General features: G+C 39.8%; 1 protein-coding gene across 3 annotated transcripts in view; it reads left to right on the top strand.

Annotated features, from left to right (window-relative positions):
* Positions 1–3,948: 3,948 nt before the first annotated feature.
* gc2 (guanylyl cyclase 2) overlaps positions 3,949–18,560 on the top strand; it is an 18,018-nt gene continuing 3,406 nt past the window's right edge. Inside the window, exons 1-24 of one of the 3 annotated variants that reach the window (XM_055021294.1) lie at positions 3,949–4,158; positions 4,826–5,276; positions 5,394–5,522; positions 5,614–5,793; positions 5,974–6,091; positions 6,841–7,142; positions 7,452–7,583; positions 7,698–7,801; positions 8,526–8,644; positions 8,807–8,891; positions 9,018–9,114; positions 9,494–9,616; positions 9,898–9,978; positions 11,211–11,387; positions 11,467–11,623; positions 12,060–12,209; positions 12,674–12,822; positions 12,952–13,115; positions 13,342–13,534; positions 13,615–13,789; positions 13,928–14,026; positions 14,476–14,570; positions 14,656–14,741; positions 17,413–17,513. In XM_055021294.1, the coding sequence (XP_054877269.1) occupies positions 4,881–5,276; positions 5,394–5,522; positions 5,614–5,793; positions 5,974–6,091; positions 6,841–7,142; positions 7,452–7,583; positions 7,698–7,801; positions 8,526–8,644; positions 8,807–8,891; positions 9,018–9,114; positions 9,494–9,616; positions 9,898–9,978; positions 11,211–11,387; positions 11,467–11,623; positions 12,060–12,209; positions 12,674–12,822; positions 12,952–13,115; positions 13,342–13,534; positions 13,615–13,789; positions 13,928–14,026; positions 14,476–14,570; positions 14,656–14,741; positions 17,413–17,512 (3,411 nt within the window). In that variant the 5' untranslated portion in view covers positions 3,949–4,158; positions 4,826–4,880 and the 3' untranslated portion in view covers position 17,513. Of the gene's footprint in view, positions 4,159–4,825; positions 5,277–5,393; positions 5,523–5,613; positions 5,794–5,973; positions 6,092–6,840; positions 7,143–7,451; positions 7,584–7,697; positions 7,802–8,525; positions 8,645–8,806; positions 8,892–9,017; positions 9,115–9,493; positions 9,617–9,897; positions 9,979–11,210; positions 11,388–11,466; positions 11,624–12,059; positions 12,210–12,673; positions 12,823–12,951; positions 13,116–13,341; positions 13,535–13,614; positions 13,790–13,927; positions 14,053–14,475; positions 14,571–14,655; positions 14,742–17,412; positions 17,514–18,560 lie in introns of those variants that run through there. The other 2 variants (XR_008604873.1, XM_055021293.1) reach the window with 2 other exon arrangements.

Raw genomic sequence — 18,560 nt, 5'->3', positions numbered from 1 at the left:
ATCTCTAATTTCCTGTTATTTTGTTGAGGAAAGGAATAATGCTTGTGTTCCCTCCAAGATCTCTCAGAAATTTGGGAGTTTTGTAAATGTAACACAAAATACATTATGTTTGGGATAATTTTGACCTGTTTGCAGTTGTTCCTGCATGTTTCTGTTTTGAGAAAATACTTTATTTGGCATTTTGTGAACAATTATGTCTGTGGTAGCATTGAAAAAAAGATGCGTCAGTTAGGGCAAGCTGGAGATATTTTCAAAGAGTAAAATTACTTATTTTTATTACAATCATATAATCTAAAAATGGGACGAAATATTTCAAATAGCCTGTATATATATTTTTTGTTTGTTCTGTTTCACTATTTGGGCATACCGGAAGGACAGGACAGAGAATAAATATCATTGTGCTATTTTCTACCTAATAAATTTTGTCTTTGTTTTCAAAAATGAACGAGTAATTCTTCTAAATTTAAAAGTATTTGTTATGAAAGACATAAACGCAGTATTTTATGTAATTTTGTTTTGAAACAACATTTGATTTTGAAAATAAACATTTTTTAAATTACATGAATTCATAATATTTCCATGAGTTTATGAAAGGAAAATTTCTAGGAAAATCTAGATCTGTATATCAAAGTTCATCTAGAGGTTTGCTTCAAACGATTAATGAAATGTATCCCTAAAATACAGTGGCATTGCCACCGGGGTAATGTCCACCTTCATAATGTCAAAATAAATCGGTTGAGAAAATGGGGGCCAAACTTTCTGGATGCAACCCTGCTGATTTATGTCAGTGCTTTATCTCTGTATTTTCCATAAGCTATCTGTTTCAGTCGATCCTTAGTTACAGTTGCAAACAAAAACCCCAGTAACACTCTGTCTGCGTTCTTATCGGTTTACTGGCCATGTGGAGGCCACTTATCTAGCAGCCTCTCAGATGCTATCTGATGGACAAACAGCTCAACAAGCCAAAGAAAGGCAACCATTGCAAACCTAGCTGTGAGAGATCCAAATCGTGTGCTTGTGTTAGATCATCCGAGGCTTTCAGGATGTCTCTGTGGGTGTGTTTCACTGCTACTTTTGGGACTAGATGACTAATAAATTTAGTCCTTTCGGGTTAAAGCATCGCCCCTGACACACATCTGGCTGTCTGTAGCTCCAAAGTAAACTGGCTGAGATGGAAAGCAACAGGGAGTCTGATTTATGTGACATCATTCAGGAAAGGGGAAATTCTGTAAGGGAGGTCAACTCTGGAAACGAGACCACAAAATGCTGAATCTCAAAGTTGTGATTCTGGCATGTTCTTCGCAAACCTGTCCTTCATTAAAGGTTTTAAATTAGAATCAAATCAGATTTGAGGTCAGGGTGATGTGGCCAAGTCAAATTCAATTAAATTATTTTCACAGTTTTAGTAATAAAATCTTTTAAGGTATAATAACCTGGACTTCAGCTCTTCAGAACACGAGCTGAAGTTTAAAGTCAAGTCAAGTTTATCTTTAGCGCATGTTTTATTAATGCAATTAAAAGTGCTTTACAGTATAAAAACATGACATAGTAACCAATTACGACACAAGCAACAAACATAACATCAAAATCCATCATGAAGAATAACCCCAATTAATCATTAATCAAATATATTAATCATTGTTCCAGTTATTGTTGTGAACAGGTGGGGTTTATGCCTTGATTTGAAGGAGCTCATTGTTTCCAGATTAGTGGAGCATAAAAACTGAATTCTGCTTCTCCATGTTTGGTTCTGGTTTTGGAGAAGCAAAGTGGACCAGAACCAGAAGAAAAGACTGCAAAGGTATTTATTGAATCCTGTTGATGTGAAAGTACGTACGTGGACATACCTGGTACAAGCCGTTGGTTGGGAACTTCTTTTGTTAATCAGTGAAACAAGGCACATTGATGCTCAGACAAAGAAAACAAATGTAGCCCTTTCTTATGCTCTTAGCATTTTGTCTCACCCCAAAAGGCCTTCGGCAGCAGTCTTCAATCAGAATCAGAAGCTTTGACACAGACGACATCGCCGGTGGAATTTGAGAACCTGCCTCGTCCTGTTTGGAGGTCTCGCAGAGTCCCTCTGGTGCCTGGGTGTCTTCAGAATGACAGGGTCTCCGTCAGTGAACGCTAAGTGGCCGTTTCATCAGGATTCATGAAGAGAGAGCTCCCGATCAATTCAAAGAGTTCCTAAACCCTGAGGCTGTCAACACTTTGATATAAGGAGAGCATTGGTATGGCATATGAACCTGTGGGTTGAACTCAGCAGCAGGAGAGTTCATGAACTCCGTGCGATGGAGAGATCTACCTCAAGATCAGATATTCCAATTACTGTTTTGATTTATTATTTGATGCCTTTGTGCAACTAAAAAGAAAGACGTTTAGGCTTTTTACAAAAAAAAAAAATCTAACAGCGTCACAGTAAAGAAGTAAGGAATATACACATAATCAATTTTCCACTGGTTTCCGTGGATCTTTCACATCACATTTCTATCAAATTTGCTAAGGTTTGTGGCTGGAATATGACCAAAAGTTAAAAAGTTCATACATATTTCTGCAAGGCACTCTCTCAACAATAGCTGCAAATATATGAAAGCGTTTAATGTGGCAGGACAATGTGTGCATTACAGAAAGAGTCAGAGTTTGTCTGTCAGGTCAAGTCTTCACATTTGGACTGATTTGTCTTGGTTCAGTCTGAGGTGATGTAACTTTATTGTGAAAACAGCTGCTGGAAACGTTGCTGCACTTCTCTTGCCAAGGCTAGAGTTGGAACAGTGCTGCATTGTGTACTCAAAAAAAAAAAAGAGTTTTTATATTAAATTCTTATTTTAAACTGTTGAGTTTTAAAAGTTCAAAATGGGCAAAGGAGCCAGAGAAAAATGTAAAAATATCAGCACTCTCCCTAGAAACATCAGTGGCCAAACTGCCTTTTTGTTTTAGCTACTTCGGGATCATACTGACCCCTAGCTTTCAGAGAGAGTCAGTGCATTTGAGAGATATGCAATTAAAACAGGATGAAAGAAGAAGGTGAGAGTTTAATCCTGTTTTATTTCTCTCTCTCTCTGTTTCTCTTCCTTTTTATCATTCTCTTAACAAACTGCAGTTCTGAGGCAAAAGGCAAAACCTAAATTTAACAAAAATATTGCTGATCTAAATTTATTTATCCATCCACCCCATTAGGCTGATATCATTTAGTAAAATCCAGTGAAATCTGCAAAGTAGCAGGGTTTCGACAAAACAAATAAATCCTCAGACTCCGGAGAACATGTGGCGCTGCATTCTTCACAGCCGTGAGCGCGAGTCATGTTTGGTCTGCTCACATGGAGACAAAAGCACCAGCAATCTACAAACATTTCTGCACCTACTCGCACAAAACGTCTGCTTCAGTGTTTCAAATTGCGGTTTGAACGAAGCGAGGTAAGACTTTCGATGTGTTATTATAGTTTCATTCGGGAGAGTTTGTGGTTTTTGAGTTACACGTTTGAAATCATGCAAAAGCCCATTTCAGGCCTACAAGGACCTCTGGTTATGCGTCTTTTCATGCTCTGATTCACCTGATTCAAAGAAAGACATTACCTCACTATATATTCTTCGAATATTCTCAAGAAGCCCTTTGAATGAATCATTCAATAAAATAAATCAATGTGTTCAAAGGGAGAATGCACATCACCAACTTGTCCTGTGTGTGGCTTCCTTGTCATATTTCTTTGAGGGTCTTTGTTGTCTCAAGGTTCTTGTCTCATCTATTTCTAAAAGCATTTTTAAAAGAGAGGCTATATTACATTATTGAAATACAACTAAATTCTTAGCATCCATAATCCACCCAAACAAAGAGCAATTAATACAAGATACAGTAAAAGAAAGTGCTATGATGACATTGATGAAAATCATTATCTCTAAAGATTCTGATTGGATTTGACATAATCTGGTAGGACAGGTCATACGCTCAGTGCAGGTCGTCTCATATGAACTTAGAGGTTTGGTTAGTCAAAATGTAAAGAACCTGTTAGGTTAATAATGTTACACTAGTGTTGAGTGGTCCAACTCTAAGACTTTTATGTTTGAAAAGAAGAAACAATGAAATCGCTTCTGAAGTTGGTTATTGGGGTCAGAAGATTTGCCTTTGAGAAACAAAACAACAGTCCGTCTCTTCAGTACATGGTAAGATATTTTACATCTATTTATGACACATGTATTTAGTATTTGCAATAGTTTTGCAAAAACTAATCACAACTTTGTTACATTTAAATAACACTTATCACAGAGGTGTTTGCTTTGCTTTTTATACAGTATATAACTATACTGTTGTATACTGGTTAGTTATATGTTATATAACTGTACAGGACAACATGTTGTAGCATGTTGTGTTTACCTGCAAAAACATGCTACAACATGCTATCTGAAAAATATTATGATTCATTTTTATTGATTAGGAACCTTGTTTGGTGGAATCAAGATTGGACTTAAAAAAATAAAATAAAATAAAAGACTGTACCACCAATAAAGCACAGCGGTAGTCACATTCTGTATATTAAAACTAGTTGGTTGTATGTTGTTGAATCTCATCCCAATTCAAGCTGTTTCTGGAATTAATCAAATCATTTCATATTTAGCTTCTGGACTGGCTTTTCAAAAACACTCATTTTAACTCTATTAATTACAATTTAACTAGGCTTAAAAGCCTTGGCAACACAAGGCAACCAACTATGCATCAGTCAATTTCAACTTTGGCAAGAGAATTGCTGTAACAAATAATAAAAATTACAAAATTGATGATTGTGCATAAACATTTCTACAATATGTTTTTTTTCTCCATTCCTTACTGCAGGGGAAACCGTCTTTAACCAGATTCTACTGAACTCCCGGGGACTGAATGTTTTGAGATGCTTCAGCAACAACATGACTTCATCTCCTTACTTCCAACACGGGAACAGCGGACGCCCAATGTCGCCCCGTTCCATCATCATCACACACCGCCATCATCTTCTTCATCCCCATGTCCCTTCTCTTTCCTTCCACAACCTTCAAGTTTCCTCCCTCTTCTCAGACTGCATGGAAATGGTCTCCTGAGGATCCTCCTCACCCTTCTTACGGCTCTGTGCATACTGCCCTGCCAAGCGCATGCAGTCTTGTTTCGGGCTGGCGTGGTTGGACCGTGGGGTTGCGACCGGCTCTTTGCCAAGGCACTTCCAAATGTTGCGGCTCAGCTGGCGGTGAATCGCATCAACAGAGACCCCTCGCTGTCCTACGCTGCTACGTTTGGCTATGCTGTGCTGCAGGTAGAGCGAAAGTCCTTTCTTTAACAATTGGATGTTTGAAAGTTCTTGGTTATTTCGTTTGTTTTCTTGTTGTGTCATCTTAGTTTTTCAATTTGTTGATTGAATATTTCTGTTTAGGAGCCTTGTGAAACATCCAGGGCACTGGAGGCATTTGTGGGTTTCCACACAAAGGCGTCTGGTTACATTGGACCGGTCAACCCGGGATACTGTGATGCTGCTTCGATGCTGAGCAAAGGCTGGAACAAAGTAACTATTGTCCACAGAAGTTGTCTTTTCTTAGCTAGAACAGTTGTTAAAGAAGCAGCTATATTTTCTTCTGTATGCTCTCGTCCATTAGGCAATATTTCCTTGGGCTTGTGTTGGCTATGAGTTAGATGATGTCCGTAGCCATCCGACGTTTGCCCGATCTATGGCGAGACCCACCGCAGTGCTGCACAGTGTCATGACCTACTTCAGGTGGGCTCACATTGGCATCATCTCTTCTTCCGATGACATCTGGGTGAATACAGCAACCAAGGTCTGAATGTTTGTCTTTTGCCAATTTTCACTCTAAAAGACCAAAAATTTCAAGTTCTATGTAAAAGTAGAAAGCTGCATTGTAGGTGACAAAACCAAACTTGTTTCAGGTTTTTACCAGTATGTGCAGACATACTGGTAAAAACCAGTATGTCTGTCAAATCTTTCATGTCATGTCTAGGTGGCGGACTCTTTAAGGAGCCATGGGATGAACGTCAGATTTGTCAGTTTTATGGAAAACACACCTCATGGCATTAGGCGAACCTTGGCCAAAGTCCGCAAGATGAAGGAAATACGAGGTAAAACTGATGGTTCTTGTTGAAAAGAGCTTGGGATGTTCATTGGACTAGGAACAAACTATTCCTGAAAAGGAAAATTATATTTCTCTTACACCTTTCCCAACTCGTGCCTCACTTTAGACATGTAAATTTACACATCTGTGAAGAAATGTGTCAAATAAACAATAAAAAAAATCAAATCAATGTCCAAGAAAGAAGGATTGAAAGTCTCCAGTGCCAATGTAAGACAGTAAGATTGAGGTATTCAAGAGACAAGCAGATATTAAGCAGAAATGTTGTATAAGACAGTTGTAGTTTTCAATACAAACCAGAATTGTATCAGAAGGCAATCCATGGTAAGCCTAATCCAACTTTAAAAAAAATCCAACTTTAGAAAATATACATCAATATTACCAATCAGTGAGATAACACTGTAGCATCAATGAGGTTATTCAACAGGGTTTCTCTGATATACAGTACTTTCTCTGTATGGTTGTAAAATCATAATTCTGTGAATCAAACTAGTTGTCAAGAGTTAGCCATGAAAATTCACTTCATGCCAATGTTTCATTTTCATTGCAATTATTAGTGTTAAGATTCGTACACCAGCAAGAAAATATAAATACATTTGTCATTTAACCATAAACTATATTCCAACAGTTTTATTATGTTCCATGTATTTCATATAGTAATGTTGAGAGCAAAAGCTTATAAAAGACATTTTGGACCATCAGGCAGTCTCTGACGCCAGTCGTCTTTTTCTGTCCTAGCTGTGATCCTCTGCATGCACTCGGTTCTCATCGGCGGTTTGGCCCAGAAGCTCCTCTTAGAAACAGCCTACGACATGCAGATGATCGACGGCTCCTTCGTGTTTGTACCTTATGACACTTTGCTCTACAGCCTGCCATACGTCAATGCAACCTACCCTACCGTGAAGAACAACAGCAAACTGCTGCGGGCCTACGATGCCATGTTGACTATCACCATCGACTCCCCCCAGGCGTCATTCTATGACGCCTACAGAGAAGCTATGGAGAGAGGAGAGGTGGCAAGAACGCTGAAACCCCAACAGGTACATTAGTTCAGACCAGCCCTGTACGGTCGACTTTAATCAAACTCTAGTTCATTTGCCGACAAAGTCTGGTTCATTTGGCGAGGTGTGAATGCGCAATCAATCGCCAATGCGGAACAAAAATGCCTAAAAACTGAGATTTCAGTTCAGTTGAAGTGAACCATGGACTATAGCACAGGGCATTCTGGGTAAATGGAACCAAATCAAATACGCGAGTCAAGAGCTAGTGGAAAAAATGGCTTGGGATCCTTTACCCAAAATAAAAGAGAAATCCTACAAGTAAAGCTGACATCTCTTTTTGTGGTCCAGGTGTCCCCTCTGTTTGGAACCATCTACGACTCTATTCTGTTCATGGCTCATGCAGTGCATCGCGTTCGTCAGTCCAGGGTATGGATGTCTGGAGGAAACCTGGCACAACATATACGCAATTTGGATTTCCAGGTACAGATAGACCCAAGAAGTTCATAACACCAAACCACTTTTTTTTTCTAATTTCAGCATAACATGAGGTAGATAAAGAGATGCTATAGGATTTCACATTTTGTTAATTCACAGGGCTTTAGCCACCGTATCAAAACCAGCAGCTCTGGAGCTGTTCAGCTGGACTACCTCATCTTGGACACAGATGGATTGAGCTTGAATCTCGTGCCAACATACAAGTAGGTCTCAGCGTTTTCTAATTTCCAATGAGCAACAAAGAATTTGCTCCACCAAGATAAATAACAAATGAATAAGAAAGTCACTTGCCTGTCTGATTGAGTGAAATGTAAATTTTGGTATGGAAGTGTTTATTGTGTGGGCCTTCTTTTCTAAAATGTTCTAACTTTGACCCTTTTTGCTAGAGTGAACAATACAACGTGAACTGAACACAAGTGTACAAAGCAAGGCCCAGGAAATAAATTATACAATAAGTTGCCTGCATTCTATGATCTGTAGTAGTAGTCAAAAGTAATCAATAAATGAATTATGATTTTTTGACATTATCAGTGTCATCCCAAGAAATGTTTTATAAGAGTGGCCAGACCAGGCTCGCAAAACTTTTAAGGGACACAGCTGAAATAATATTTATTTTGCATTAATTTTTTTTATTGGGTTTTATATTTATGTCTTTATTGAAGAAGGGGATGATGTATGGCTTTCTATGATATGAATATTATTCTCTGAGGAGGCCAATGGGGTGGCCAGCATTTATTAAGAGGGCCCAGGGCCTCCCTTGTAGCCACCCTTTGGAGACGCCACTGTATATTATTTTCCAGGTGATCTAATATTATACCGAGCATGGCATCTTTCCTCCAGATCATATTTGAACAATTTGCTGAAAAAGAACAGCCTGATAAACTACACCCTCTTCAATTAACCACCGATCTCACTGATCCATGGCAGGATCGACATGGAGATCAGCATGGTTCGCTTCCTGGGGCGAGACATTCACTTCCCACAAGGCTATGGGCCCAGGAGGGACGCTGCCTGCTGGTTTACACCCGGGGTCACCTGCTCAGGAGGTGAGGAAAACCACAAAAACATTTATTCAGGGTCTATGTATTTAGGATCTGCTGCAGCTCACATGACTTTTTCAGAGTTCCTTTCACAAAGTAGAACGTTTTTTGAATGGCATTATAGGTTAAAGTCTGTTCTCTCTGTTTTTCTTGTCTTTTCTTTTCCAGGAGTGGATCTGCTATTGACTTTCAGCATGTTCTTTGGTTCTATTGCTGCTTCTGTCTTCGCTGTGGCTCTCCTGTACTGCATCAAGTATGAAATCTCCTGTAGAAACTATTAATCTAAAGCTAAAGTGAATCTGAATTGTAGGAATCTTTAACAGGTAAAAACAACAAAACATAAACAAGTTTTTCATCCCCCCCCTCGACTCCCTATAAGGCGACGCGTCAATCAGATTCGAATGGTCAGAGGTCCCAACAAGATCCTGCTTACTCTCCAAGACGTCACATTTATTAACCCGTCACTTAGCAACAAGGTCAGCCATTATGCTGTGTCATGAAAACACTCTTTTTCCCATCACAAATCCCCCCAAAGCTTCTTGTTAAATTCAATGTTCTTTGTACTATTTAAACCAGTGTTTCTCATTTCTGGTCCTCACGCCAATTTGTTCTGCGTTTCCCTTCCGCCACACACCTGGATGGAATATTTTGGTGATTAACAGCCTTCTGCAGTACTCGATGGTCATGCAATCACTTGAATCAGCTGTGATTGCATGATTCCCATGCTCTGCATCTAAAACATGCAGAGCACGGGAGCCTGAGGACTGGATCTGAGAAGCACTGATTTAAATCCACGCTCTGGCGCTCTGTAACTCCTGCTACTTTTCTAAACCGGTAACAATTTGCTATCCATAGAAGCTGAGCCTAGATGACAGCAGGACTAGCGGTGGCCGGAGCACGTCTGAACGCAGCCTCAACACGCCCGCCTCCTCCCAGTCTCCGGCCACATACGAGAATTCAAACGTTGTCATTTTTGAGGTCAGACTTCCAGATGTATCCCAGATCTAGAACATGACGTCATCACTTTCAGTTGGGAAAAAAAAGTGGTAAATTTAGCGCAGTGAGATGACAGTTTGAGACGTCTTGATCTATGAAGAGCAACTTCACTTAGATGCTATATTATCTTGTCTTATATTTTGTAGCTCAAAGTACTTAATTTATTTTGCCTAAATCTAAACGAGGTATATGTATGGAAAGAGTAAAGTTAGTGTGTGAAACTTTGAGGTGAGTTTTATTTGAACACTCTTTCTCCTGATCAGGGTGACTGGGCGTGGCTGAAGAGGCTACCTGACGGCAGATTTCGGAGCATCAACCCTAAAACCAGCTATGTTTTTGAATTGGTATGTGAAAAAGATGAGAGATACAAAAAAAAACATGACTATTGTGTTCTAAAGCAGTGTACTGCAGGGTTTCCCAAAGTGTATTATAAGCCTGGCGGGCCACCAGGCTCAGCATTGCTTTTTTATTTAGGTCTTTTTGAAATATTTTTATTTTTTGAGACTTTATACTTGGTGTTCAGGTCTTAATCTTCCAATCTTTCAATGACATAGTTATCAATTGATATTTTAACATTTTCTGTCAACTTTAAACATTTTTAAACTCGAAAACACGACGGACCACTGGATCAATGACTGCCCTACCTCCCAAACACCAGACATAGCAAGTTTTCTGGGGAAAACCTTGTGTTGTATTGGACAATTGACATTTAGATAAACATTTCTTTGCTAGGAAGGCTGCAAGGATTGATGTATGTTGATTTAGAAGAGCTGAATACCATATTAAACTATATTTATACATTTCATTGGTATGAATCAGAATATTTCATGATTTCAAAATTGAGTATATTTGCAACACCTATAATAAAATGGATCAAATCTTGGTGATTAAACCTTAAATTTAAACTTAAAACATTTAGATTGTTTTAACACCTTTAATCTTTATACAAGTTATTGTACCATACAGCAAAACCTTTATTTGAAATGGCAAAATTTTATCTAATGTCTTGCAAAATGTTAATTTTATCTGAAAAAAAGGAAAACAGATTCTAAAACAAAATGGAGACCTAGCGATTAAAATTAAAATGTTTTTTTGTTCTATGCTTCACTAAAGGAGAGTCTGGATGTGTGGACTTTTGTAGCTTTGAATTTTACCCCATCACTAATGTTTGGCCTGAACATAATGCGGCAGTTCAACTCTGTGAAACTTACTATTTACAGCCTGTGCTGTAAACATTCATCCCAGACTGCGAAGAAATAACTGCCGAGCAGAACGAGGCAGCTTTTAACGTTAATTTAATATTTGGAAGTCTGGCCAACACAGACCGAATGGCTTCGTTCACCACGTTCGGCGCCATTGCTGCAGGCCTGTAGCCAGGTTAGCACCTGTAACTGAAAATTTCATCTACTTTTCAGTTAGATGAAATTGACGTTGTTGCATTGAAACTCTGCCGAAGAAATCTGGGTTAGTTGGACAAATCTCAGGTTAAAATGGAGCGGGACTGTGTAGGAGGGCTAGTTAAAACTCAACGCTTTGTGAAACCACTGGAGTAGGTTTGTCCTGCATGTTCCTGCAGATGAAAGACATGCGTCACGAGAATGTCAACCCTTTCCTGGGCTTCTTCCATGACTGCGGCGTGTTTGCCATCGTCACCGAGTTTTGCTCCAGAGGAAGCCTGGAGGACCTGCTGCTGAACGACGACGTCAAACTTGACTGGATGTTTAAATCGTCTCTGCTGCTGGACCTCATTAAGGTACATTTAGGTGGAAGATAACATGTCAAACAGAGAAGTCGACGAAAGCTCACCTACTTTCTTTTTCCCAATGTCAAAGGGTATGAAGTACCTTCACCATCGTGGAGTGTGTCACACCCGTCTGAAGTCTCGTAACTGTGTGGTGGACGGACGTTTTGTCCTCAAAGTGACAGACTACAGCTACAATGAGGTTCTGGAGTCACAGCGGTTCCCCTTTGTTGAATCGCGTCCAGAAGGTACAAAGCTTTTTCAGAGATTTTATTCATTTCAGGACAATTCACTTACTTTTGGGGGAGGTGCATTTACTAGATTACAAAATACATTATTGACCCTAACAAAAGCAATGAAAATACGGCAAACTCATCCCCCTTATTCTTCCAGGGGAAACTTTGTTATAACTACTGAAAAAAGTACTCTAATTATAAAAGAAAGATAATATACATCAATATTACCAATCTTTTGCTTTCAATGAATTGTGGTTTAGGTATTGACCAGGCGTTTCATAGATTTGTGAAATAGAGAAGCACTGATTCTGTTTTCTTTCTGGAAGCTGACCATTCTGCAACCCTGCAATGTTGAAAATGAATTTCTGTAGGGTTCACGCTATGAAAAGTGGACCCTGCGGTCTCACTGTAGCAGCAGCAGGACATTAAATCACTTCTTTTGTTGAAGAGTTGCTGTGGACGGCTCCAGAGATCCTGAGAGCCAGTCATCCGGGACTCCACGGGACTCTCCCCGGTGACGTTTACAGCTTTGCTATCATAATGCAGGAGGTGGTGATCAGAGGGCCTCCATTCTGCATGCTGGACCTCTCCGACGCAGGCAAGACTGGTTGTGCTGCTGCTGATGGAAATCACGAGATAGCAAGCATTTTTAAATCAGCTAAACTGATTAAAATATTTGTCAGATTAGAAAAAATGGAAATTAATAAGATATATAGTTTTCAAAGACATAAAAAATATAGTATATAGTGTCGTTTTCTTGTAACATATCCATTAACAAGATGGATCTTGTGTAATAAACAACACATAGATGGTTTTAAACAAAATGTGCATACAACATTAATGGGTATCGACTGTAAAAGTGTCAAAATTCCACAACATTGCATTCGCTCACGTCAAATCGAAATTAAATCACTGATTTATTTCTAAGACAACTCACAAGTACTTCAAACAACCTTAAATTGTGGGAAAATAAATGATCTCCAACGTCTAGTGTTAGACTCAAGCCCGCTGTTCAGATTTTAGCATCATTTGAAAGACGAGATCCCCGTTTTATGTCCTCAGAAATATTAGAAAAGCTTCGAAAGCCTCCACCCCTGTGCCGTCCGGTGGTCAGTCCAGATTACGCTCCTATGGAGTGCATTCAGCTGATGAAACAATGCTGGACCGAACAGCCGGACAAGAGGCCGACCTTTGATGACATATTTGACCAGGTCATTCTTTTTTATTTCCAATCAAGTTGCGCCTGAATATTTTCATCCTGATTCTAACAAAGTCTACTTTAAAGCACACTTTTCGAAATGAATTCTGTTGGACATCCATGCGCTTTCCGGTCCTTTCAGTTCAAAAACATCAACAAAGGGAAAAAGACCAACATCATCGACTCAATGCTGAGGATGCTGGAGCAGTACTCTTCTAACCTGGAGGAGCTGATCAGAGAGCGAACGGAGGAGCTGGAGATAGAAAAGCAGAAGACGGAGAAGCTGCTGACACAGATGCTTCCCCCGTACGTTACCTCTCATATCAATGAACAAAGAAACTCGCGTGGAATGCTAATTTTATTTTTTTTAAGGTAAAACGAAAGATAAAGACGAAAACAATACTGATAATTTGTCAGAAAAGCGTTGCAGATTTGTTAGCGCTCTCAATTCTGCGTTTAAAGTGCATTTTTACTTCGGCTTGGGTTATGCAAACTTCTTTAAAAGTTTTTGGGGTTTTTTTTACTCCTCCAGGTCAGTGGCGGAGGCTTTGATGGTGGGAGCGGTAGTGGAGCCGGAATATTTCGACAACGTGTCGCTCTATTTCAGCGACATCGTTGGCTTCACCACCATCTCAGCCAACAGCGAACCCATCGAGGTGGTCGACCTCCTCAACGACCTTTACACGCTGTTCGACGCCATTATAGGCAACCACGATGTCTACAAGGTCACATCTTTAATCTTGTGTCTGAAGTGGTAACATTAGGGGGTTGAAATTGATGCTCATTTTCTCACGGCCTTCTCAAGGTGGAGACCATCGGCGACGCCTACATGGTGGCGTCGGGCGTTCCTGTCCCCAACGGCAACCGCCATGCTGCAGAAATTGCCAACATGTCTCTGGACATCCTCAGCGCTGTGGGAACCTTCAAAATGAGGCACATGCCAGACGTACCTGTCAGAATACGAATAGGACTCCACACAGGTGAGTAAAGATTGGCGGTTAAGTCGAGTTCTCCGACTTTCGATCGACATTCAGACAGACGGCGAAGATCCATATGTACGCCAGATGTTTTGCTCTTCAATGGGAGAAACTTGACTTTGGATCTGTGGTGTGTCGCAGGTCCGTGCGTAACAGGCGTGGTGGGTCTCACCATGCCTCGCTACTGTTTGTTTGGAGACACGGTGACCACCGCCTCTCGAATGGAGTCCAGTGGAATGCGTAAGTTCACACAAGTCAGAGAACAGGTTTGTGGATGAAACTCTAATTAAAAAAACTGGCACATATTTTCCGATCTATTGATTTAAGTCTGTTTATGCAGAAACCAAACATTTCCAGACTTAAGTACTATAAAAAAAAGTACAAAAAAATCTAAAAATAGCTTTGAAATAACATCATTTTTAAGAATTTTTATTTTAGTCAATAAAATCCCAAATTATTATTATTTTTTACTGTAGTCTCTTGATATCAAGCACAAACTTTAGATTTGAAGTCTTTGCTATTTTCTTCAGGTTTGCAATCTGCGTTTAGCTGTCCCTTCACCGATAGGTTTTCTGACCAGTAGGAAAGCACTTTACTTGGGTTTTTTTCCAGTTTGTTTTCTTTGTTCTACTTTTTTTGTTAGGTAATCTAGGATGTTTTGATATTAATTATTTTTTCTCTTACGATAGCCTACAGAATTCATGTCCATCAGAGTACAGTAAAGGTCCTGCAGGAACTCAATCTTGGCTACAAGCTTCAGTTGAGGGGTCGCACAGAAGTCAAAGTACAAATCTTCAATAAAAAGATTCTTTCACCTGTATGACTAGAAGCGTGAAGAAATAATTGTTTTGTCTCTACCTCTTCTCCAGGGAAAAGGAATAGAAGAAACATACTGGCTTACGGGGAGAGATGGATTCACCAAACCTCTGCCGGTTCCTCCAGAACTTAAGTCAGGGTAGGAATGAGTTTCTTCCATCCCCTCCTCATGTTTGTCTTTATGCTCTTCTTCTTTCCACCACCTCCTTTTAGAGCTAGTATTTTTCCAGCCCGGTCAAAGTTCTCTCCAGATTCTGAGTCCTGCACTGGTTTTGAATAACTACCTACAAGTAACCTTATCAGTTCTTCATTCAAATTCAAAATCAGCCACTTTCATACTGGTCCTTGCATGAATTTGTTCCTCCCATCTGAAATTTTACCAGGGTGTATCATATTGTTTACAGTTTTATAAACAGATTACAATGATGCAACGTTTTATTGGAAATTAAGAAATATAAACAAGGAAAGCATCCACACTACCACTTTGAAACAAAGGATTTGGTTTTATTATACACTATATGTAAAGTTCAGTACATGTTTTAGGTGTTGTAATCAACCATAGTACAGTTACAGACACCATGTTCTAGTAATATCTTTGTGCAAACAGTTGATTTTAAGAAGACAGCTCCACACACATTAGGGAAAACGCAGCATTCAAAAGAGGCCACATAAAGACAACACAATCTCCAACAATTCTGCATGTTATTTCCAACTTTTGTTTCAAATGAGTCCACATTACTCTATAATACTATTATCTTTGATTTGAAGCAGAGTTTAGGTCATTGTTTGCATGCACACCGGGCCAATCCGTAATCTGCAGCCAGAAGTTTTTCTTGACAGAGTTTTCCATTTACCCTAGCAAATCCAATGCCACGTGTTCAAAGCAGGTAAAAAAAAAAATCAACAAAATGTTGTCATTGCCAGTGTTACCAGAGGCGCAGTCATAAGCTGGTTCTCCTGGCTCACTTTGTGCCAGCCACTTGGGCCAGCTCCTCCAGGGGAATCCTAAAACCTTACCAGGCTAGTCGAGAAACAGTCCCTGGGCTTTCCTCTGAATTTTCTCCTGGTGGTACATGCCTGGAACACCTCGACAGGGAGGCATCCAGGAGCCATCCTTACCAGATCCACAAGCCAGCTCAATCGGCTCTTGAGACTTTGAACAAGGAATTGATTTGAGGAAAAGACTGTGGAGGTAAGTTCACCAACTCAAGCCACTGGAAGGACGTGTGGACTAATGTGGAGAGTATCTGAATGTAAGTGGGGGTCAACAAAACCTACCGACATTATTTTCTGATGAGGTTCAAAAAATTGAAATGATCAGGAGCTCTGGATATTTGGTGATAGAGCAGGGGAGTTTTTGAGGGACATTATCAGCTTGTCAAAAACAGGGAGAATTGAGTTTATTCATGATCCAAGAAGCTCCCAACGTATTTCATTGGTCTAATTTGTAGGCAACTTGGGATAAAGGACCTTTCTCAGGGGAATATCTATATATGAGAGAAGGAAGCTGGAATCAACCTATCACTTTTGGATCACAAGATGGCTCCTCCTTCCACTGGGCCATAGTCAAGCAGAGAAGTTGACCACAATATAAACCCTGGCATTGAGTCAACCTTCCCTCTCTTCTGGGGTATTCTGACAGAAAACTTGTATAGCACATGAGATACTAGACATAGTTACTCAAGGAGTTGGTGATGGAGTTGGTGATGGGTTGTTCTTCCAGTAATCATCTGTGCATGCTCTTGCTTCCTTGGTCTCCAAAGGCTGAAACAGTCATTTGAGTTCATATAAGAGGTCCCGCGAACAATTAATGAAGTTGAAGACAATGCTGGACGTGTTCTCAGACTGGGCTTTCTGTATGAAGAAGTTGAAGATTAATAACCTGTCACATACCAGTGAAGGCTATTTGAAAGTAAATGATGGCGCATAAAGCTTGGTCACTTCAGACAGTCTAGGTCAGGGGTGTCAAACTCCTGTTCTCAAGGGCCAGGCTGGAGTTTTTAGATGCGCCACTGGTTCAAAAACACTGGAATGAAATGGCTTAATTACTTCATCCTTGTGAAGACCAGTTTTTCAGAGCCTTGCTACTGACCTAATTATTCTATTCAGGTGTGGTGCAGCAGAGGCACATCGAAAAGTTGCAGAGCAGTGGCCCTCCATGACTGGAGTTTGACACCTGTGGTGTAGGACACTGCATTCCAGTGAGGTTGTTTCACCTTTTAATGCAAGTGTATTGGACAGGAGACTTGTCTAAAAATTGAGTGTCAAACTCGAGGACTGCAGTTTGAAACCGTTGGTCTACAGGATACAGATCTTCCAGGAGTAAATTCAAACAAGAGGAAAGTCCTGGACTGGCAGAATAAAAGTACTAATTGTTCTATGTATATTCTACACCTCAAAATACTGTATCATGTACAGAGGTGTGTAGTGCTGATGAGTTTTAATATTTTATTCAGGAGGAACTGTTGGCAGACCTTACATCAGTTTTAACCCTTGTCATAGAAGGATTGCATTGAAAGTTTTAAAGGAATTTTGCTGCTTTGTGAAGAAATATCTTTAAGGAGAAAACTTGCATTGGGTCAAACCTTGTAAAGTCCTTTATATTCAGACTTTCTGATAAAATTAGTCCCCAAGGACTCTGCCTTTTAGTCACTTCCCTTTAAAATGGTGGACCTATTGGATAGCAAAAAAGAAAAAAAAAACCAATGAAATAGCTAAGTTTATTTTTTCAGAGAGAAACATGCCATTGCAGGACTGCAGAACGTGAGTGTGTGTGTGCTGTGATCATGGTGTTCGCTTCGTCTCAACAGGCAAATGGCCCATGGGCTGCAGATGGCCGAGATAGCCCAGTACAAGAAACGGAAAGCCGAGAAACAACAGCAGGAACAACTTGCAAAGAAGAAAAACTGAGGTAATGTTATGCATTATAAAAATGTATAACATTACTTGCTTGGTTGGCAACGTGACTCGTCCTTTGGCAAACATAGTTTGGGGATGAACTGTCTTCGAGGTGTTACCACAATTTATTCAGACTTGATTGGTCTTTAACACAAGCCATTCCAAGTTTGGTGAGAAACATTGGCTATGGCAAAAAAATCTATATATATTAGTTAAAATTTGTTATTACTCAAGTTTTCTATATATTTGAATACATTTTACATTTAGAAACCTTTCAAACATCCAACTGTTTTTCCCTCTGAGGAATAGATCAAATGTTTGTTTGCAAATGTTTGCAGTTGCACATTTCCTGATTATGCCTTGGTATGTGTGCTTGACTTAAGTTGGTCACAAAATTTCTTATTAGACTTTAACCTGGGTTGTATCAGTATGTAATTTAATGCCTTTAAAAGCAGTGGCATCTGAAGACAGTTCATGTGAGGATTGTGGGGACTTTGTCCGTGGGATTAAAACAAAAGCTCCTCTTTTTTGTACATAAAAAAACTCAGTTCTTCTACTTTACAAGTCTTGTAAACTGCTCACCACATCGCTGCTGTGACTTGAAAACTTGCACTAAATATCCTTCACGCCTTTAAAATGATCAATTTGACATGTTTTTCATTCGACCGCAGCAATGTGTTGACGCTGACTGACTAGGTTGATCGGAAAAGTTATGACGCGTCTTCGAAATGATAGTTTGCCTCTATCAGTCTGCAGTGGAGAGCAGTCAGAGCAATCCCAGTTTAAAGAATCAGCGAGGAAATTGCCTGGACCAGTCAAGTTAATGGCTCGTCAGATTTGGGCTGGTCTCAGAAAAAATTTCATCCATCTAAACCAGTCAAAAGTTTAAAACTTTCATAATCATCAGCACTTTACCTTTTGTTGGCTTGACTTCACCCATGAGAACTTCTGTCTGATTCTCCAAAAAGAAACGGCTCTGACATCTGCCTACTGCAGACATGGCAGTGATGACTTGATTAAATATGTGTTTTTAAAGTTATGAAAATCTGGTAATCCCCAT

This window comes from Poeciliopsis prolifica, unplaced genomic scaffold (assembly GCF_027474105.1).
Source record: "Poeciliopsis prolifica strain line A6 unplaced genomic scaffold, Auburn_PproV2 SCAFFOLD075, whole genome shotgun sequence".
Taxonomy (NCBI): domain Eukaryota; kingdom Metazoa; phylum Chordata; class Actinopteri; order Cyprinodontiformes; family Poeciliidae; genus Poeciliopsis; species Poeciliopsis prolifica.
This window is presented reverse-complemented; position numbering and strand designations above follow the sequence as displayed.